This window comes from Lynx canadensis, chromosome A1 (assembly GCF_007474595.2).
Source record: "Lynx canadensis isolate LIC74 chromosome A1, mLynCan4.pri.v2, whole genome shotgun sequence".
Classification (NCBI taxonomy): Eukaryota; Metazoa; Chordata; class Mammalia; order Carnivora; family Felidae; genus Lynx; species Lynx canadensis.
The window spans coordinates 213,946,545-213,969,865 of NC_044303.2; the positions used below are offsets into that span (position 1 = coordinate 213,946,545).

At 40.4% G+C, this 23,321-nt stretch overlaps 1 protein-coding gene across 3 annotated transcripts in view; it reads left to right on the top strand.

Annotated features, from left to right (window-relative positions):
• The first annotated feature begins 5,235 nt into the window (after nucleotides 1-5,235).
• Nucleotides 5,236-23,321, top strand: part of ZFR (zinc finger RNA binding protein) — an 84,328-nt gene continuing 66,242 nt past the window's right edge. Inside the window, exons 1-2 of one of the 3 annotated variants that reach the window (XM_030331794.2) lie at nucleotides 5,236-5,375; nucleotides 5,674-5,773. In XM_030331794.2, the coding sequence (XP_030187654.1) occupies nucleotides 5,339-5,375; nucleotides 5,674-5,773 (137 nt within the window). In that variant the 5' untranslated portion in view covers nucleotides 5,236-5,338. The remainder of the gene's footprint in view (nucleotides 5,376-5,673; nucleotides 5,774-23,321) is intronic. The other 2 variants (XM_030331800.1, XM_030331786.1) reach the window with 2 other exon arrangements.

Genomic DNA, 23,321 nt, shown 5'->3' on the forward strand with positions numbered 1-23,321 from the left:
AAATGCAATGACTGTAGTTATCTTGTGAAAGCATCACAGGTTCCAAGTGAGCTTCCTGGCCTTCTTGCTCCTTCCCTGGGTTCTCAAGGAAACAACGATGCAACAGCAAGTTTGTCCCTTGCCTCTCCGTGCATTCCTCCCTATGACCCTCTATGCCCCTTTCCCTATCCAGGTCCCGCCCATTCTATGCCCTTGTGGACTCCATCTTCCCCCTTCCACTACAAAAAGAATGACCGCATCCTTTGGCTTTATCTCTGATTGTGATAAAACTGGGTGGGTGGTGGTTAGTGGCACCTGGGTGGCTCAGTCGGTTAAGCATCAGACTTGTGATTTCAGCTCAGGTCATGATCTCAAGGTTTGTGAGTTTGTGCCCCACTGACAGAATCCTGCTTGGGATTCTCTCTCTCTCCCTCTCTCAAAATAAATAAACTTAAAAAAAAAAGAATGGGTGGTAGTTAGAAGGACCAGCCAATACTCATAGCACTTGCAAAGAACCCAGCATTGATCTAGGACCTTTACCTCTGGAAGTTGTTAAAGCCCTGCCAACAAAACCCTGCTGTAGACACTACTTTTATAACCTCTTTTTACTTAGGAGAAAAATGAAGCACAGAGAGATTGTGGTTGAAGTCACACAACAGTTAGTGACAGCTGAGATTTGAAGCCATATGGGTCCAGCTTCAGAGACCAAGCCCTCATTCACCATGCCATACTCTTTTGGTTTATAGAGTAGCTCATATGTCATCCTCTCTGGCTGACACATTTGTATTTTAATGTTTATTTATTTTTGAGAGAGAGTGAGAGTGAGAGAGAGAGAGAGAGAGACTGGGTATGATGCAGGGAGGGAGATATAGAATCCGAAGCCAGCTCCAGGCTCTGAGCTGTCAGCACAGAGCCCAATGCAAGGCTGGAACTCACAAACCGTGAGATCATGACCTGGGCCGAAGTCAGACACTTAACTGACTGAGCCACCCAGATGTCCCTAACACATTTGTATTTAACAAGACCTTTCAGGAAACCGGGCCTGACTCAAAGGTGTGACTAAAGGTGACTACAAATATTTGGGGTGAGTTTAGGGGCAGGCCTTTTCAGGCTAGCTCCACCTTGTGGTTAATCGGTCTGCCAATTAATGTTTCCTCATTTGCCCTCAGATGTTAATTGAGGTTCCTAATGATGACCCCGAGGCATTACAGTTTCCTGAAACTGTCTTCTGAATCATCAAAGATTAAGCTGTTCACTCCCTGGTTCATTTATTAAATAAGGACTTACTGAGTGCCCATCACCAGGCACCCAATATTGGCATCCTGCCTTCATCAAGCTGTAGTTTGATGGGAGACATAATGTCAGTCAAACAATCACGCAGTAAGTGTAAGATTGCAGCTGTCACAAAGGCACCTTAAGGAGAGATGCCCGGTGCTCTGAGAGCATGATAAGAGTCTGATGGTGGGGGGGGGGAGGGGGCAGGGAAGGCTGAGGAGGGATTGACTGAGTGGAGATTTTGAAGCATGAGGATTAACTAGGTAAGGAGAGGAAGGAAGAACATTCTAGTCAGATAGAACATGCAAAGCCCTGTGGTAATAGCATGCTAGATGGGAGGCCAAGGTAGCTGGAATGAAGAGAAGGAGGAAGAAGCTGAAATTGGCTGGTAGGCCTGACTGCACAGGGTAAGCCAAGTGAAAGTTTTGCTTTGTCCTAAGAGTGAGGGGAAGCACAGAAGTGTTTGATTAGATTTGCATTTTGAACACGTCACTGGAGTGAAAGTGTGGAGAATGACTGGTAAGTGTAATTTTTTGTATTCCAATGCCAAGCATTTCTGGACATGAAGCATGACAGATGTTATAAGTGATTTCCTCCTGTCAAGTCTCCCACCTGGCCCAGAGGACTGCATATTGCTCTGTTGGCTGGACTGGTACACTCTGGGACATAAACCCTCTAAGGCAGAGCCACCTACTTTTTGGTTTTAGGTGAGTGACTTGGGCAGTGCATTCACTTTTTGGAAGGAAGATTTTAAAAAGATTCACAATCATCCAGCCTACTTCTTTTTACATAAATACCCTGTGCTTGGAGTTGTTCTATAGAAATTCTACCTTATTTAACCCCCACCACAGTCCTGGGAGACATTAGTATTATTCCTGTCACAGAAGTTCAGGAAGGTTCAATAATGTGTTCAGGTCATTCCACTACTTAAAGCCCAGGAAAAGGACCCATTGCTTCTTTTTTTTTTTTTTTTTTTTTTTTTTTTTTTTACCGTTTATTCAGTTTGGAGAGAGAGAGACAGAGCGTGAGCAGGGTAGGGGCAGAGAGAGAGGGAGACACAGAATCTGCAGCAGGCTCCAGGCTCTGAGCTGTCAGCACAGAGCCTGATGTGGTGCTCAAACTCACAAACCATGAGATCATGACCTGAGCTGAAGTCAGATGCTTAACCGACTGAGCCACCCAGGTGCCCCAGGACCCATTGCTTCTTGATTCCAAGTCCATCCCAAACATCCCAAAACCCCTTCCTTTTTTTTTTTTTTAAAGGCTTATTTATTTATTCTGAAAGGCAGGGCAGGGCGGGGGGGGGGGGGGCGGGAGCAGGAGCAGGGGAGGGGCAGAAAGAGAAAGAGAATTCTAAGCAGGCTTTGCGCTGTTAGCAAAGACCCCAATGTGAGGCCTGAACTCACAAACCCTGAGATGACCTGAGCCGAAGTCGGACGCTTAACCAACTGAGCTGCCCAGGCGCCCCCCCCAAAATTCCTTCCTTAAATAAATCCATGCTAGTTGGTAGAGCCCTTCCTACAGATTCCCTCTTTAAGGAGTACACTGTGGTAAATAATTTTCACTACTGCCACACCTACTCTGAACTCTAGGAACAGTTACCAAAGACAAGAGGCACGCCTTCCTCTTTCTAGTTACTTGCTTGCTCATTGGGGTGTGCCAGCAGCCCTCTTCCATCCCCTAAAGGCCTGCCAAGCATAAAATTGGCCTAAAAATAATCTTAGGTGATTAACACCTGTCTCTTCTCCTCCAGTTTTATTCAAGTAGCCTAGGAACTAATAGTGCAAGTTTATTAAAGCAGTGATAGTCAGTGCCTTAAAAGCTTTATTGCTCCATGAAGTTCAAGACAAATTACGTTGAAAATGCAGTTCTAATACCCTATGTGTAGGAGATATTTTTTCCTAGCAACACACTTGGACTGCAAAGAACTTCTGCCTAGGGAAACACCAGTATTGTCAAAAACAATGACATTGATTTTTTCCCCCCAATGTTCTACATTTTCTCTTTTTTGAAATGAGTAATAGGATAAATCAGACAGGTTCTTAGAACTTGCACCTTTGTAGGAGGTGTGGGGGAGCCAGGTTGGCACAAATAGGAACCGAGGTATTGTTTCTGCTCTGGCATAGGAAGGTGGGATAAAGCCCTAAACTTCATGATGAGTTCTGATTCACCCTTTGCATTTCTCTTTTCAAAAAATTATTGATTATTATTATTATTATTATTATTTGAGAGAGACAGAGAGAGAGACAGAAAGCACAAGCAAGTAAGGGGCAGAGGGAGAGGGAGAAAGAAAATCCCAAGCAGGCTTCACACGCACTGTGGAGCTGGATTTGGGGCTTGCTCCCCTTACTGTGACCTGAGCTGAAATCAAGAGTCGACACTCAACTGACTGAGCCACCCAGGCACCCCTGCATTTCTTTTTAGTGCTCATATTAAACACTGAGGAGGGGCACCTGCCTGGCTCAGATGGAGGAGAATGTGACTCTTGATCTCTAGGTTGTGAGATTGAGCCCCACATTGAGCTGTAGAGATGACTTAAATAAACTTTTAAAAATGGGGGGCACTTGGGTGGCTCGGTTGGTTGAGTGTCAGACTTCGGCTCAGGTCATGATCTCAGTTTGTGAGTTTGAGCCCCGTATCGGGCCTTGTGCTGACAGCTCAGAGCCTGGAGCCTGCTTCACATTCTGTGTCTCCGCCTCTCTCTGCCCCTTCCTTGCTCATCCTCAGTGTCTCTCTGTCTCTCAATAATAAATAAATGTTAAAAAATTTTTTTTACTTTAAAAAATCGTTATTTTTTTAATAAATGATCTTAATAAATAATAAACATTGAAGAGAGGCCAGTGGCAAAGGGTCTGGGGCACGGGCATGGAGAAGATGAGCAAGAGGTGAAATGGAGCACTTATGCATTAATGGGAGGCAAGAAGGAGGGACTGTAAGAGGAAAGAGAATGGTTGGAAATGAACTGGGAAAGCAAAGAGAAAACAGTGAGAAAGCAGAGGAAGAAAGAGATGCTTGCATGGGAGAGAGTATTCTGTCCTTACCATGAAAGACCTGGCATCCCTACCAAGGACCTTTCAGAAGATCCTGTATCCTTACCACTCAACTCCAGTCAGACTAACTTCCTTGCTGCTCTTGAGCACTTGGCTTTAGGACCCTCCATTTGCTGTCCTTCAGGTATTTACCGGGCTCTTCCCTCATTTCCTTCAAGGCTCTACCCAAGTGGTCGCTCTATCCACACCCTACGTAAAATAACACCTCCCTCCTTTTTATCCGACTTTATTCTTAAAGCCGCAATCACCATCCACCACACGATTTGCGATTGTCTGACACTCTCCACCTCCCTCCCCAGAAGGTAAATTCTATGTGCGCAAGGATCTTCATTTTCTTCACTGATACATCTCCAGGACCTAGCCTGACACTTTGAGGTGGGGGCGGGGCTAAACATAAGTTGAAGGACTCAAAGAGTGGGTGTAGATGGGCGGAGACGGTGTTCCGAAGGGGTGTTTTGGGGGTGTGCTTACAGCTCAACACAACAGCAATTTTTCTCTCCTCCCCAGGCATTTCCTCCCCTAGGAAGCTAGGAATCAGAAGCAGGAATGAGAGAATTAAGGAAGCATCCAAATTAGTCCAGCTCAAATTCTAATTAAAAGTGCAAAAGCGAGAAGGACTGAAAGGTAAAGAATACTGCATACACGCAAAAGTGAGAGTGAAAAGTAAGAGAAGGCTAACAGGCGTCACTCTTTCCAATCTCTCCCTGATTCCCCCGCCCCCCCTCCACGTTGGGGCGAGGCGCTGCTCGCACGCTCCTCTATCGCTCCTGTTGCGTTTCGCAGTCACCATCACTTTGGGGGAGACCAGGCCCGCCTTCGCCCGTCAGCTTCCCCCGCCCGCCTCGGCTAAGGCCCTGGCACGCGCCCGCCAGAGCCGCTAAGGCGACCGGGACTACACCTCCCAGGGTGCCGAGCGCGGGGGCGCCTGCGCAGTGCGACGGGAGGCGGCGGTCTGTTCTCCGCTGAGGAGGAGCGGGGCAGAGGAGGGAGGCAGTGGGTGAGAGTTCAGAGTTCAGCAGCAGCAGCCCGAGCCCATGATTCCCATATGCCCTGTAGTTTCTTTCACCTATGGTGAGTATAATGTGCCCCGCCGAGGTCCCTGCCCGGCCCCTTCCCCGGCCCGGGGCCGCGGGGAGGCGCGGGGGTTGGGGCTGGCTCCAGGGAGGAGGCGGCGGCCGCCACCGGGGCGTGCGAGTGAGTGAGGGAGTGCGAGGCGGGAGGGGGAGGCGGCGCGGCCGCGGCCCTGGCCCCGGCCCGGCGAGGGCGGCTTCTCACAGCGCCTCTCTCTCTCCCTTTCCCTCCCTCGGCGTCTCTGCCCCTCTGCGCCTCTCCTCCCGCCATGGGACCCGACTCTCCGTGCCCGCCGCAGTGCCCAGCCGGCTGGGGGAAGATGCCAAAATGGCGACCGGCAACTACTTTGGATTCACCCACAGCGGGGCGGCGGCGGCGGCGGCTGCGGCCCAGTATAGGTAACGGCTCCCCGCCCTCTCCCTTCTTTACCCCTGCTCGCTCTTCCGCCCACATCCCGCCGACACAACGCCCCCGCGCCGGCCCCCGCCCGGCGCCCCCGAGTCCGGGCCCGAGACGGGCCCGGCCCGGCGGCCTCTCCCGCCCCGCTCGGCCCGCGACGGGGAGGGGCCCCCTCGGTGGGGGCGGGAGCGAGAGACCGCCGAGGTGTTGGGACGTGGAGGGCCGCCGGGGCTTTCGGCGGCCCCGCAGCTAAAATGGCCTCCCGCGGCCTCGGAGCCCAGCCGCCACCCCCGCCCGGCCGGCTGAGGGAGGGAAGCGAGGCCGGGGCTCGGATCTCCCCCCCGGTCTCCGCCCCGCCTGTCCAGTTCCCACCTCTGAACCCCCTCCCACTTGGGGAATGGAGAGGGTGGGCGCAGGGGAGCGCCGAGTCGCACTGCCCACCCGCCTGTTCCGCGACGCCTCCCGTGCGCCAGTCTTCGCCCAGTGCCGAGGCCCCTTGAGCCAGATAACGTGTCGTTTTCTCGGGTACCTTCTCCTTCGGCTCCTCCTGTCCCTCCTCTCGAAACCTGCAAACAAACCGCGGGTGTCAACTACATTGGGTTCCTTTAGTTTTTCCTCTGGGGAGAGATGTAAACATACCAACCACCTGTGAATTTGTAGTTGGTAGACTGGTAAAGATGTGCGAAGTTTCTAGTACTGATAAATGAATCCATGGCCTTATTCTAGCTATTGAGTTTAGGCCGGGGGGGGGGTGGGAGGTGGTAATAATTCCCTTTGGCGGGTCTTTTTCCTCGAGTATGGGGGCGGGTTGGGGGGGGGGGAGTTCGAGCGAGATTGTACTGACATTGTGATGCATCCAATGAAATCTGTACCTTAAGGGAAGCTCTAATTTCTGAAGTGTCAGTAGTTCATTATACATCTTATCAAAAGAGAAAAACGCGCTAGATTTTTTTTTTGTGGTCGTTGTTGCTTTTGAGTCAGTCTGAGACATTGTGTTCAGATTCAGGCCATAAACCTACAGGGCTCCTAAGCGACCAGCTTTTTATAGAAAGAGATATATTAGATATGTGTGTTAACTATTTGGTTAAACCGAGGGAATTTTTTTATCTCCTTAACTTCAGGTGTTAGGTTGTGTAATGCAAAGGGCATCACTGGGAATCAGAAGACCTGGCTTCCATGTCTTTTTTCCTCTTGATTTTATGTCGTTGGGGGGGGGCATCACTTGTTTGGGCTTTCATTTTCCTCATCTGTAAAATGAGATATTCGGCTGTCTTCTTGAGTAAAAGCTTGTAATTCTGAAAAGGTTGCTATATTTCATGGAATTCTAAGATACCGCTTATGTATGCTTTATTTTATATATCACCAAAGAAAGTTGTTGCCAATTAAAGTATACAGTGCTTAAGACCCCATTGGTTTTAAGAGATGTTAAAATGTGTAAATGTACATTTTATTTAAAAAATTGGTATTAAATTTTTATAATTGTTGAATTCCTTTTTTTTTTTTTCTAATGTTTGTTTATATTTGAGAGAGTATGCCGGAGGTGGGTAGGGGCAGAGGGAGATGGAGACAGAATCCAAAGCAGGCTGCAGGCTCTGAGCTGTCAGCGCAGAGCCGGAATCCCGGCACTTGAACTCACAAGCCCTGAGATAACGACTTGAACCAAAGTCGGATACTTAACCGACTGAGCCACTCAGGTGCCCCTGTTAATCGTTGAATTTCTTAAACGCATGCGGCAATTTTTACAAATCTGTTTTATCTTGAGACATTCCAGAAAATATTGGGGGCAAGATCTTGGGGCTTTTCAAACACTAACAAATTCTTTGCTACTAACAAAGCATCAGTTACTTTGATAAAAATCTTTTAGAGCTAATAATTTTCATGGAGAGAGGGGAAAAAAACCATTTTCTTTTCCTGGAAAACAAGCTAGCTAATCAGCATCTGTGCCATAAATCCTGTGCTACCAAGTACTATGTGTTCTAGACAAAGCTGTATTTAACCATTAAAAATTTTACTTGTTTCACACAGTATTTTTGTTGTTACTATGGGCAGAGTGATAGATTTTGGGATTATTTGCTGAAAATAGAATGGGTTCTTTGGCAGTTTTGAAATAATTGTTTTCTAGTCCAGACCTACAGATAGAAATGGGGGAGGAGGGGTGCCTAGGTGGCTCAGTCTGTTAAGCATCCCACTTTGGCTCAAGTAATGATCTCACAGTTCATGGGTTCAAGCCCCGCATTGGTCTCTGCTGACAGCTCAGAGCCTGGAACCTGCTTCAGATTCTGGGTCTCCCCCTCTCTCTCTGCCCTTCCCCCACTCACACTCTGTCTCTGTCTCCCAAAAATAAATAAAATGTTTAAAAAAAAAATGGGAGAGGAAATGCTAACTTAAAGATGCTTAACCTTTTTTTTTTTTTTTTTAAGTTCATTTATATTTTGAGAGGTGGGGGAAAGGAGGGGCAGGGAGAGAGGAGAGAGAATCCCAAGCAGGCTCTGCACTGTCAGCACAGAGTTCCGATGTAGGGCTCTATCCCACCATCTATGAGATCATGACTTGAGCCAAAAACAAGGGTTGGATGCCTAACCCTACTGAGCCACCCAGGCACCCCACTTAATCATTTTTTTGATAAAATAGTTGTATGTATGTGTTTTATCCCAGTATAGAAAAGTAGTACAGAATTTCTGTACCTACTTTTTCTATTGGCTTTGAATCTCAAGTTTCAGTAAACTGTAACAACCATCCAAATTACTAAATTTTATCTATGTGTCTAATAAGGAAATACTAGTCTTTTAACTATACTTATTTATGCATATGCCAGCAAAACTAATTGTTAATATGTTCTGTCCTTGTATATAGATATAATACATGGCAAATTGTTTGCTTTTATGGAAAGAAATCAGGCCCAATAATGCTAATCCTGCAGCTCAAGGAAGATAAATAGCATTAATAATAAAAGCATATACAAAAAATGCAGTGATGATGCTTGTTTTTCTTCCTGTCTAGAAATCACTATAATGTAACTTGTAGACATGGAAGACCAAGGGCTTACTTTGCAAGTTTTTGTTGTTAGTTTTTGTTTTTTATTTTCAAGGATGCAAACTTGGAAATTTTAAGCATTTACTTGTGGATAATGTGTTGAATCAAATACAAATAACTCATTGAATACAAGTAACAAAGTAACCTAAGTCTACATTTCATTCTAGTTCTTAGTTTTCTTGGTTATAGCTGTCTGTGTAAGGCTGTAAGTTCTACTTCTCACTGCTAACTTCTAAATAAACTAAGTTTTTTTATTTGTATAATGCATATTAAATATTTTCATGATAAGCACTCAGTCCTTGTGCTGCATGTTCCATCAGCTACTGTTTTTCTTTTTGTATTTTTTTAAGGCAAGTAAATAAACCTATGCCTATTAGCCACTGTTGCAGATAAAATCTTTTCATTTTTTTGACCTTTTTTCCTCCTTAGAAATGAAGTAATCAAAATACTTTTAAGTATTAGTTTATGTGTTTATATGTATGTGTTTCTGGTAGTATTAATTTGTGGGGCACAGGATGAAGCAGATAAGAAGTATGGTGAGAAAATAGGATGGCTTCATGGCAGAAAGGGGGGGACTTGGTTGGGTAGGTAACCTACTTTAGTAGAGCTAACCTTTTTTGTTTGAGAAGAAAGACTTTCAGATAAATTTAATTTTGCAATCTTGGAAAAAGTATTTCAACAGTTATGAAGACTTAGTGTAGCAAAGAATGTGGGGAAACATAGTTCTCAATAGAAAAAAAAGTTTTCTGATAGTTACATAGGCTCAAAATCAATTTTTTAATTCATTCATTGGCAGTGATAGAGAAGTACTCATAGTTTTTACTTTTTGAAAGGGGTTGTGGCATATACAGATACATGTATGTGTAATAAATGTGTAAAATAATATATATTATGTGTATTATATATATAATAAAATAGTAATATAATCCCATTATATTTTACTATTAATAGGACATAAACATTTCTTTGAGAGTTTTAAATAGCCAATTTCCCTTATTTATTTATAATTTTTTTATTTTAATATTTATTTTTGAGAGAGAGAGAGAGAGAGAGAGAGAGAGAGAAAGAAAGAGCGAGCATGAACGGGAGGGGCAGAGAGAGGGAGACCTAGAATCTGAAGCAGACTTCAGGCTCTGAGCTGTCAGCACGGAGCCCTACAGGGGGCTGGAACTCACAAACCTGAGCCAAAATCAGAGCTTGACTGACTGAGCCACTTAGGCGCCCCTCCCTTTATTATTTAGACAAGCCTTGGACATACAAGTTCCTTGTCCTCTTTCTATCTAATCAAGCTATTTGTTACCTGGATAACCTAAATCTTTAGCTTTTGCTTAAACTAATTTTCTTTGTCCTATATATAATTCATAATGTATCATTGAATAATTTAAAGTTAGCTATTTGAAAAAATCATTTGGTAACTTTCTTTTTTACCCTTTTTATATCTAATATTTATTGAATTTAAAGGCTTTTGGGTAGAGATTTTATAAAAATATAAAATAATTACTTTACCCCCATATTCTTAGAATCTTAGCAAATGTTGTTTAAGGATAAATGTTTAAGTGGATTTTGACTATCATCTGGACATTAGTTTAAATTCAGCATCTGCTAATTCAAAAGAAGGCATCTCATCAGTGATTCTTAAGATCTGTTTAGTATGTCTGTTCCTAAAGGTTAAGTATCTCCTCACATCACTAAGATAACTTGGGTAGGTTGATAGCTGGTGAATTTTTTTTTTCTTTCCTTTTTAGTTTATTTTGAATATAGTGTTAAGAATACTCTCTTGAGGAAAGAATGAGAGTAACATTAGTAGGGTAAAAAAGGAGTAATCCCTAACTGAGAAGGTGAAAAACCAGGTGAACAGGTTTTTGAAACCAATCACGGTGATGGAAATTTACTGGCTCTATAAAAAAAATTCTGCAACTGCTAATTATATCAGCTCTTTCATTGTTGAATCAGAGATCTTAGGATTCATAATGCTTGAATGAGTTTGAAATAATGAAAATTTTCTTTCCAAAAGGATTACTACTGTTACATTGATGATATTTCTTGCCTATGTTATTAGTAGCCTTAAGGGTAGTGTGAGCCAAAATATTCCTGTAGAGAATGTTTAAGGTGTATGCTTGACTGTGCTTTTGTAAACTGCTTTACAGTATACTCTAATGGGAAGAGCATGAATTTGGAGCTTGTGAGACTTCAGATTTGAATCTCAGCTCTATCCCATCAGTCATTTGGCCAAATCACTTCATCTTTCTGAGACTGTTCCCTCACCTGACTTACCTTGAGGTGAAGATTAAATATAAAAACTTCCTACCCTGGTCCTGATTTTCAGTAGGCATTTTACCAATGTTAGTTTTCTATGAAGTATAGATATTTGAATAATACTATAAGGGTTTTAAAGGAATTCATTAGTTGATGTCTTTCATATATTTAATGTATAGAGTTTCATAATCTCAAGGTAAAATGTTTTAAAAGTAGGTAATTGAGTATCAATTGATGGGCCTCAATTTGTGTCATTTTGTTTTTTTTATTTTACTTATTTTTAAATGTTTAAGAGCGAGGACACTTGAGGGGAGGGGAGGGGCAGAGAGAGAGAGAGAGAGAGAGAGAGCGAGCGCGCGCTCAAGGGAGAGAATCCCAGGCAAGTTCTGTGCTGTCAATGGGAGTCTCTCCAAATGTGAGATCACTACCTGAGCCAAAATCAAGAGTCAGATGCTCAACCTACTGAACCACCCAGGTGCTTCCCACTCCCCCACTCCCCCTGCCACCGTGTCATTTTAATGGGGAAGGAAGGAGATTTTTTTTAAGTTTATTTATTTTGAGAGAGAATGAGCAGGGGAGGGGCAGAGAGAGAGAGAAAGATCCCAAGCAAGCTCCATGCTAAGCCTGACCAGGGGCACAATTTCATGACCAACCTTGAGATCATGACCTGAGCAGAAATCAAGAATCAGACACTTAACCAAGCCACCCAGGTACCCCGGAAATTTTTTATTTGCAAGCAACATGATTATTTTATTTGCAGCCAACAGACAAAAATAAGAGAAATAGTAAGTACTTAGCAAATTTTCTGAATCTATAATCAGGCAGGAATTGGTAACATTCCTGTTTCAGCAATATTGTGTTAGATTATTAAATTTCAAAATAAATCTTTTTTTATATAGCCACAAAACCTATTAAGTAGAAATAGAACTAATGAGATCTACAAAACACTTAAGGAAAAAATACATTAGGATATAAACGCCATAAAAGAATACATAAATAAATGAGGATGGACTGGGTCCGTGGAGTGAAAAAATACCATCAAGTTATCAACTTTCTTCTATGTGATCTATATAATGCAATTCCAATAAAAATCAACAGTCTTGGGGGACAGGGGTTAACTTGATAAAGAGATTCTAATGTTGGTAATGAAAATAGTGTTTGTCCAAAAGTAGTCATAACAGTCTTGTAAGATATGACAAGGAAGGTCTTGTATTATCATATACCCAAACTTTATTAAACAGGAGAATGTCATATTAATCAGTTACAGGGATAGACAAATAGATAACCGGAATAAAATAGAGATCCCAGAGATAGAATTATGCTTATAAGCAGTTGGATTATAATGTATAGCTGTTTAAATAGACATATTCGGGGGCGCCTGGGTGGCTTGGTCGGTTAAGCGTCCGACTTCGGCTCAGGTCATGATCTCACGGTCCGTGGGTTCGAGCCCCGCGTCAGGCTCTGTGCTGACAGCTCAGAGCCTGGAGCCTGTTTCGGATTCTGTGTCTCCCTCTCTCTCTGCCCCTCCCCTGTTCATGCTCTGTCTCTCTCTGTCTCAAAAATAAATAAACGTTAAAAAAAAAAAAAATTTAAAAAAAAAAAATAAATAGACATATTCGTTAAATCAGCCAAATTAGTTTTCAGAAGTACACCATCATGTTAATCAGAAGACAGGCCTTGGGCTTATAAGTGTAGTAATTGACAAAGTATGTTAGAATTACTTAGCTAAATGATTGAAGGTGTGCAGTGCACCCACTATGCTTGGCCATAAATTGCCCTTGGCACTCCTTCCTCAGAATTAGGGTCACTGTTCAGAGTATAGTATTCCTTAGTGCTGTGTGAAAGCTATGTGCAGTGCAGCTCTTTAATTCAGGCTTGTAGAGGACATACTAATAAAATAAAGATTACATTGGGCTTTAAAAGATATTTCCTATATAATATGTATATTAAAATACATTTTTAGGGAGTAACATGTAATATTTAATGAATATCTACAATATATATGTGCAGTCTCTGTACTCAAGGAGTTTATGCTTTCATGGGATGTCCTGTGGGAGGATAAATATACCTGCAAATAGCCATGCCATGATAATGATCATACTTGAGTTTAAATGAAATACTAAAATGGGGAATTTTAGGATTCTCACTGTGGAGTTTGAGATGCACTTCCATGGTCTTTCATTCTGAAAGATAGGAAACAACACAAAAACCTTTTAAACGATAATCATCTAGATGAGGGCGAAGTGCTGTTATTTATGAAGATGGCTTTATAGCGTCTCTCACTCTCCCAGTCCTACACATCCCAAACCATTTTTTTTTTTTATTGTAAACAGAATACTCATCATAAAATGTAAATTCAGTCACACCACTTTTCTGCTTAAAATCTTCACTGGCTGTCTATTACTTTGAGAATATCTGGTTATCCTAGCTTTATTAAGGACTTCAGTATCTTATTGTACACATTTATAATTCCTTATCTACATTTATGAAATCAAAAAACTACTGAAAATACTCCTGGTAAGTTTGTAAAACACTTGACAATAAAAAATTGATCTATCAGGAGCCTATTTTTAGTTTGTGTGTTTTTTGTTTTTAATGTTTGTTTATGTTTGAGAGAGAGCGAGCAGGGAAGGGGCAGAGAAAGGGAGACAGAGAATCCCGAGCAGGCTTCACACTGTCAGCGCAGAGCCCCACATGGGGCTTGAACCCACGGACTGTAAGATGACCTGAGCTGAAATCAGAGGAGTCAGTCAACTGACTGAGCCACCAAGGCACCCTAGTTTTGTTTTGTTTTTCATTTTACTTACTGTGAATATTCATATCTTTAACTGAAGAAATGTTAATGTGTTTGTGAAATAATGAAGAATGTATTTTTTCTTGAGTTTGGAAAGTTACAAGGCACTTTGGTTTAATTACCTTATAGTATCCATCAGCTTTTATTGTACCTAATAGTTGGTGAATTTCTTTTTTGAGCAGTTCTATTTATAAACAGTTAAAAGGATTGACATTTCATGACTTGTTCCTTTTTAGAGGTCTTCAAAGAAAATCTGCTTAATTTTTAAAAGTGGAGTAAAATTCATTTTTATCTTGCAATTACTGTATGGATCCATTGGGTCCTTTTTATAAGTCTTAAGATTTACCATATGGGATTTTAGTGATTTTACTTTTCTATGTCTTGAAACATTTTGCTGTTTCATCATCCTAGGAATTATTTCCTCTTGTCACTTATTCCCAACTACACTAAGAAAGATTAATACGATAGAAAAATGGAGGAATGTTGGAATCACCTAGAAGGGTAGTACAATAGTGAAATAACTGGAGGACATTGATTGCATTGTCCTCATCTTTGCATCTTTGAAGACATATGAAAGAGACACTACCATTGTAGTTGGCTTTTAGTTTTGTCCTTCAGCACAGTTGAGGATTCCAAGCTGTTCATACTTTGTCCATATTGGCAAAGAAAAGAAAATTAACAGGAAAATATTTGACAATTATTAGATAAATAGCACGAATGCCAAAAAACAGGATCACTGTAGACTAATGATAGTGACATTGATTGTAAAAGCAAAATCTCAGACTAAGAATCTTTAGATACAATATCCTAGATGACATTTTTTTTAAGTCAGGAATCAGTGAAAAATCAAGTTTTTCTAAGGATTAAAAGGTAAGTATGGTAAGGGCACCTGCATGGCTCAGTCGGTTAAGTATATGACTCTTGATTTCCGCTCAGGTCATGATCTCATGGTTGGTGAGTTTGAGCCCCTCATTGGCCTCTGCACCGAGAGTGAAGAGCCTGCTTGTGTGTGTGTGTGTGTGTGTGTGTGTGTGTGTGTGTGTGTGTGTGTCTGTGTCTCTCTCTCTCTTTCTCTCTCTGTCTGTCTCTCTCTGCCCCTCCCCTGCTCTCTCTCCTCTCCTGTCTCTCTCTCTCAAAAAAAAGTAAATATGGTATTCTCATCTAATCAGTCAGTAGGAAGGACTTCTTACATAATATTCTGTGACAAGATCTTCAACATCTCAATTTGCTAGAAGTGTATATGGCAGAATTCTTTCATCTTTTTGTAATGTTTATGCATCACAATTTACTGGATAGGATTTATCAGTGGACAGATACTGAAGGTACGTATGTATTCAAAGATAATCGGAAGGAAGTTGATGGTGTAGAAAGGAAAAGATTGATTAGATTGATCATTCCAGACTTAAAATTGAAAATGTTTGTATGGAGCAAAGAAGATGACTGTCTCTCAAAAAAAAAAAAGGAGCCATCAAATGTTCTAAAAAACTTTTTAAGCATTGTATTTTGACAGTTCAGGTGCAGGAAGAAGAGCCAGAAGTAATAAATTAGAACTCATTGGAGATACATTTGAAATCTGGATTCCACATTTATGAGATAGAAATGTTGTGGTTTGTGCATAAAAGTTGATGAGCAGTTAGGCTCAGGGAACGTGGTTTGTTTTAAAACCAAGAACATACGGAATAAAAATTTGGGTTTCTAATAGGTTTTTATTAGCCCTTAATCTTCTGTAAATAATTTGTTAAATTACTTCAAAAATATAAAAAGTGCCAGGGGCACCTGGGTGGCTTAGTCAGTTAAGTGTCCAGTTCTTGGTTTCAGCTCAGGTTATGATCTCACAGTTTGTGAGTTCGAGCCCCATGTTGGGCTCGGTGCTGACAGCTTAGAGCCTGGAGCCTGCTTCAAATTCTGTCTCCCTCTCTGCTCCTCCCCTGCTCATGCTCTGTCTCTCTCTCCTTCAAAAGTAAATTAAAACGTTAGAAAAAAAAGAAAAAAAATCTCTCAGTGCTTTGGTAGATACATAAAATGCCATAATTTGACCTGGAAAATTTAGAGAAGTCCAACAATGTTGAGCATTAAATTTGGACTCATGAAAAGATCGAATTGTGTTTTGAATGCCATGAAAAAGAAAAAAACATTTTGTCTATCAATCAATTTGACATTTTATCCAAAATTAAAAATAATGCACACACACAGAGTATGTTTTCCAGAGGAGGAAAAAAAAAACACCTTTAATAATGTGAGTGACAGAAGCAGTCTACATTTTCTTGATTGAGACTTTTTCTCATTCCTTTTACAACATTAGGTATTAAACATTGTTTCTGTTTTACAATGGTTGCTCTAGAAATTTAATATGGATATTTCACACTGTCCAAAGTTAATCATTATCTTTACTCTCCTAAACAATATAAGGACTTAAAATGCTTTATTTTTTTTTTCTTTCTTGCCTTTTTTTTTTTAACTTTCTATAATTTATTTTTTATAACTTACATCCAAGTTAGCACATGGTGCAACAATGATTTCAGGAGTAGATTCCTTAAGCCCCTTACCCATTTAGTCCATCCCCCTTCCCACAACCCCTCCAGCAACCTTCTGTTCTCCATATTTAAGAGTCTCTTCTGTTTTGTGCCCCTCCCTATTTTTGTTATTTTTGCTTCCCTATAAAATGCTTTAATCTTGGGGCGCCTGGGTGGCGCAGTCGGTTAAGCGTCCGACTTCAGCCAGGTCACGATCTCGCGGTCCGTGAGTTCGAGCCCCGCGTCAGGCTCTGGGCTGATGGCTCAGAGCCTGGAGCCTGTTTCCGATTCTGTGTCTCCCTCTCTCTCTGCCCCTCCCCCGTTCATGCTCTGTCTCTCTCTGTCCCAAAAATAAATAAACGTTGAAAAAAAAAATTAAAAAAAAATAAATAAAAAAAAATAAAATGCTTTAATCTTAATCCTCTCCTGATTTTGTGCCATTATTATACAATATTTTAGATTTTTTTTAACCCCACAACTAGTCATTGTTGAACAAAATTATATAGTCAGTGATTTTTTTTTTAAGTTATTTATTTATTTTGAGAGAGAGCACGCACAAGTCGGGGAGGGGCAGAGGGGGGTGGAGGGCTTGAACCCATGATCCATGAGATCATGACCTTGAGCCAAAATCAAGAGTCAGAGGCTCAACCAACTGAGCCACCCAGGTGCCCCATATTAGTGATTATTTAAACTTAATTTCATATTTACCATTAAAAAAAATTTTTTTTAATGTTTATTTTTGAGAGAGAGAGAAAGGGAGTGCGAGTAGGGGGAGGGGCAGAGAGAGAGGGAGACACAGAATCCGAAGTAGGCTCCAGGCTCTGAACTTTCAGCACAGAACCCGATGAGGGGCTCGAACTCACAGAGAGATCATGACCTGAGCCGAAGTCGCAGCTTAACTAACTGAACAACCCAGGCACCTCTATCACTTTTTTTTTTTTAAGTTTATATATTTTGAGAGAGACAGAGAGGAGAACACGAGCAGGGAGGGGTAGAGAGAGAGAATCCCAACCAGGCTCGGCACTGTCAGTATGGAGCCCAATGTGGGGTTTGAACTGAAGAATCATGAGATCATGACCTGAGCTGAAACCACAAGTTGGTTGCTTAACTGACTGAGCCACCCAGGCACCCTATATTTACCACTTTTTAAACATAAGTTTATTCATTCTGAGATCATTTTCATTTTTCCTAAAGGAAATCTTTAAAAATGTCCTTAAATATGGGTCTACTGGTAACATTTTGTGTGTGTGTTGTGTGTGTTTTTAATCTCATGTTTCTCATTATTGAGAAGTCATCACTTAGGCTCTGTAGGCAAATTGTTTTCCCTCAGTGCTTCTCTTTGTTGGGGCTCTTGAATCTCAGGATTGTTATTTTTTTTATTAATTTTAGGATATCTCAGACATTCATTTTAGGTGTGTTTCTTTTTTCTCCATTTGCAACTCTACTTAGATGTAACTTACCACTTTTTTTCTTTCCTCCTGATTTTTTAACCTCTAATATTTTTCACCTCATTGTCTCTGTCCATTCTAAGTAATTTTGGAGACAATTTTAAGTTTAATTTTTTTTTTGTCAGCCATGTCTAATCAGTTATGTAATGCCTTTCTAAATTCCTGATTATAATTTTTATATATAGTGTATTTTGTTTCTGGAAGTTTTGTTCTTTTAAAAATTCATCTGGTTGTGTTTGATCAATTTCTTGGTCCTTGGTCTTAGTTTTGATAGTCTCTCTTACTTTTTTTTAGTGTACTTATTTTATATTTTGTATCTAATAATTCTAATGCTTCTTCTAGTCTTTTCAAATTTTTTTTTTTTTTATTCTGCAAACTCTTGCTCATAGTAACTTGTTTCCTTGTGGGTTTTGTTGTGTTTTTATTGAGAGCTCCTGTTTCTTGGAACATTGTAGCATTTAGAGAGGAAAATGTGTTTTGTGGCATCTGGAAGCACTATCAGCCCAGAGATACATTAAGCGAACTTCTTAGCTGGGAGTGTTCCTAGTTAGAGAATGTGCATTCCAGAGCCCAAACTAGGGGAAGGCTGGCTTGTGATTAATTGTCGGGGGAGACTTCTTTCCCCTTTCCCCAGAGCCAAGGCTGAGATAGTAAAGTTTCTTTTACAATTTTCCCTTAAAAGGGGAAATGGGGGTCCCTGGGTGGCTTTGTTGGTTGGGTGTCCAACTCTTGATTTCTGCTGAGGTTGTGATCTCATGGTTTGTAGGAACCAGCCCCAAGAGCCCTGACGTGTGGCCTCTGTGGTGACAGGGCAGGGCCTGCTTGTTGGGATTCTCTCCTTCCCTCTGTCCCTCCACCCACGTATGCCTCAAAACAAATAAACATTTTTTAAAAATCTTTAAAAGAAGTGGGGGGAATGGATTTTTTCCTAATTCACCTTCTGTGCTGGTTCTCGTGGGAGTCCCAGAGTTCTAGGCCATTGCTTCCCAATGCCTTTCATGTCTGCTAACACAGAAAATGATGTTTGTTGAGCAGCACAGTAGGCAAAGTGGGAGATTTGGAGCCCTGGATAGGGTTATTGCAGCTGTAGGCACCAGGCTCTGACCATGTGCACTGCTCATTTTCCTGGAGAACTGTTTCCCTGTTACAGAATAGAAGGAAATGTTTTTGTTTAAAGATATAATTTAGGGGCGCCTGGGTGGCGCAGTCGGTTAAGCGTCCGACTTCAGCCAGGTCACGATCTCGCGGTCCGTGAGTTCGAGCCCCGCGTCGGGCTCTGGGCTGATGGCTCAGAGCCTGGAGCCTGTTTCCGATGCTGTGTCTCCCTCTCTCTCTGCCCCTCCCCCGTTCATGCTCTGTCTCTCTCTGTCCCAAAAATAAATAAACGCTGAAAAAAAAAAAAAAAAGATATAATTTAAAGAGTGGGGAAATGAATGATGAATACCATTATAGACTCTAAGTTAATGCTCTATGATAAAATGGTGGTTCTTGAAGCTTACAGTTTTGGGACCCCTCAAGCAGTTACAATTATTGAAGACCCCAAAGAGCTTTTGTTTATGTGGGTTATATTTACTGTCTTAGAATTTAAAAAAATATTTATTGGGACACCTGGGTGGCTCAGTCGGTTAAGCATCCGACTCTTGGTTTTGGCTCAGGTCATGATCCCACAGTTTGAGAGGTCTAGCCCTGCATCGGGCTTTGTGCTGACAGAGTGGAGCCTACTTGGGGTTCTGTTGTCCCTCTCTCTCTGCCCTTCCCTTGCTTGCTCTGTCTCTCAAAATAAGTAAAAACTTAAAATTATTAAGTCATTTTAAAATAAGAATAAAATTACCACATGTTAACCCCAAATTTCTTTATGAAAAATAACTAGATTACTATCCCCCCAAAATAGTGAGACAAGAGGCCTTACCTCACACTTTTACAGAGATTTTTATTAAATTGTTTAGATTAAATTATATGAAAGCAATAAATTATTTGGATTAAATTATATGAAAGCAATCTGTAACTGAAAAAGGGATAACCTCCTGGATCCTAGTAGTCCTTGGATCACATTTTGAAAATCACTTGTATAAAGATTAAAAAGTATAGAGAGTAGCATGGCAGGCTCAATCTGAAGAGCATACGACTTGATTTCAGGGTTGTGAGTTTGAGTCCCATGTGGGGTGTAGAGATTACTTAAATAAATAAACTTAAAAAAAAAAAAGAGGTATAGAAATGTTTTCCCTGTTACCAGATGCCACTTATATGGACAAGTCATTGGTACACATAGTTGTTTTAATGTCAGTAGTGACTATAACTTTAGTATAATAGCCAACTCATACTAATGGAACTTGCAAATGCTAAAAATGGGCTCAGGGTTGGGTATAGGTTAGTCCAGAAATGTAGAAATTAGGAGTATCTTAAATTTGTGGTGGGTGGTTCGTCGGTTATTCAAGTTGCCAGTTTGAGAATTCTATTCCAATACTTTCATGCTCCCCCCTAGAGTAATAATACTGTAATCAAAAATAAAATAGTATAGAAGGGCTTTTAATGAAAAAATTCTCTTATTTTCCTTCTCCCTTTTTCCCAGTTCCACTTTGTAGAGACCCTTACTTTTAGTGCATTCTGGTTTTATTTCTAACCTGCATATCATGAAATCATATGCTTCTCTGTATCTTAATTTATCAACTTTTTTATGCATTATATTTTGACTTCTACAGTCAGGAGTTAGTACATACTCTCTCATGCTTCTCATTTCTCCTTCCAAATTCATTGATATGCCTATTTCTCTTACTTCAACACTCCATTTCCATCAAAGGTAGTCAGTTTCTCAGTACTCTCTATTTTAGGAAAAGAATCTTGGAACTCTGGTGCTTTACTTTCCCTCTTTCCCCACCCCATCCCCCAACTTAGCTGTGGTTGTACTTGTGATTAACATTTATGTTATATTCTGTAATCGTAGTTTGTCTTCTGTAATTTAGGTTGATTCTGAAACTTTAATGCAAAAACTTTTATTCTTTTATGATTGTAAATAGTAGTACTTACTGTGGAGCCAAGTGGTGGTGGTGTACGATTATCATTTCTAATATGTTTGTTCCATTTTTACAACCCTGTGCCACTTAATAGAACAATCTTCCTAGGTTCAAGTTCAAATGGATGTTTGTTTTTTACATCCTACTGATTGCTTAACTGTGGTGTCTTTTACCAGGATCATGCCTTTCTTGAGCAATTTCATATTTGCTGAAGCCTTTCATTACCACCCGCCCCCCCCCCCCCCATCTTTTTGGTGCCTTGATTGTATCTTAAGATTTTTCCAGGCTCCTGGTATACTGTCCCTTGTCCAATCCTGTTTTCCTGGACATTTCTCTCCTGGAGACCTCTATACTGTTTTTACTTACAGTCTAAGCTCATTGCCTGTGTCGGTCTGCTGCACAGCTGCTGACCTGGCCTCTCCTCTCTCCTGGATTTGGATCCACTGTTTATAGGATCTCATTTTTTTTTTCTTGGTTTATTTTTTATTGAAGTACATCCTCATGTTAGTTACTTCGGAGAGGGGGGTGGTGTATAGGTAGTAAACTCTTTCAGTTCTCGAATGTCAAAAAAAATAGTAATTCTGTCTTGATGGTTTAGCTGGGTACAGAACTCTGTATTAATAATCATCTTTTCTTGAATTTTTAAGACAGTCTGCTGTCTTCTAGCCACTAGTGTTATCAGTAAAAGTCTGATTTTCATTTATTTGTATACAGCTGACTTTTTTTCTTTCTGGAGACTTGAAAGATTTTTTTTTTTTTAAACCTTGAAGTGTTGTAAAATGCTATATGTCTCTAGATGTAGTTCTTTCATTCAATTTTGCACTCTGTAGTCCCTTTAAATTTGAAAATATATGCTTCCCTTCCAGAATGGGAAATACTATTTCTTAATTTCTTTCATTTGGTTTTTTCTTTTCTTTTCAGAATTCTTTCCAATTGGATATTGGACTTCCTAGATTATCTTCTCTTTTCTAGTTTTCATATTCTGATCTTGTCTGTATCCCTCAACTTTATCTTCTACCAGAGTGTAAAGTTTTTATTTTATGGATAAATCAGAGTTTTTAAAATTCTTGTTTGTTGCCTTGAGATATTCATTTTCTTTGGATCAATCCTGTTTCTTTTGCAGTTTATAGTAGGCTTTCTTCCAACTGTCTGGTGATTTTGGTCAGCTATCTGTTGTGGTAAGGTCTCTGGTTGGTTTCACTTTCTGGTAAGGAAGGGGAGAAAGCTGGCCATTAACCTCCAGTTTAAGTCCAAGAATATAAAAAGTGTCATTACTCTTTAATATTAATAATTCCCTAAATATTTTATTTTTCAACCCCCAAGAGAAATACCTTTCCATTTTATGTCTGATTCTTCAAGTATTTCATAACCTTGCTTACACATATTTTTATATGTTTGTTTTGTGGTTAATTATTTAGTTTGTCCTGGTTTAAAACTGACTGAAGTTTATTAGACTTAATTTATTCACAAAGGATATTATCTAAATGGAAGCTTCTTCTGAATGAAAATGAAAGTCTTCTCATTTCACAAATAAATTTTTATTACAAGACTTGGGTTCTTAATTACTTGTCCAGTTTTATTTTAAAAAATTAATGACCATTAAGCCTTAAATTTTATGTAGGGATATAATTTAAGACCTTTTATTCTAACACTCCAAAGTAGGCACAATCCTTGGATTAAAATATTTCGACCTAAGACTAATTTTGCTTAAACTAATTTGAACTTGAATTTTTAAAAATTTACTTACTTATTTAGACTTAGCCAGTAGATATTTAATTGAATTGGTATGGTCCAGGCTGGTCATATACATCACATTAAAGGCAGTTTTTCTAAGGATATTTCAAGTTGAAAAAGAATTTCCCAGATGGGTTTAAGATAACCAGAGAATCTTTATTTTGAACAGCAGACAGTTGCCCTAGCCCTTAAACCCCTGGGAATTGGGACTAGATCATCGTTCATCATGATGCTTTTGGTAGAGGATATAGTTTCAGCCCAGATGATGGGTAGGTATCTGGCTAAGAGCAGTTGGGTTAGGCAGCCCTAGGCATGTACTTTATGATAATTGCTAAAGGTATTGACATACTTTTTATATGGTTACTGGGAAGGGTGATTATAAGATTTATTGTTCAAGCCAAGACACATGGGTGTGAGAGAGTACTGTTAATAATTATGAGGGGACAGTGGGCTTAAACCAGAGCATGTTGTCCTCCCTTTCTTAGTCAGAGGGTCTTTTAAGGATCAGAGGCAGTATAAGTCAAATTGACTTAATGTTCCTATTCTATTCCCACTCTCTTTTTTGTCCTGTAGGACAAGTTTTGGGGATCAAGAAGTGTGAACAAATATTTTGATAAATAGCGTGGGGTGAATGGAAACTGTATAGGAGTCCAAGACTATCTAAATTTTTATATAAACAAACCCCTTTTATGCAGTGTAGTCTGAATGTGTGAAATTTTATCAGTAAATGTTAAATATAAGTTTCACAGAACTGGTGT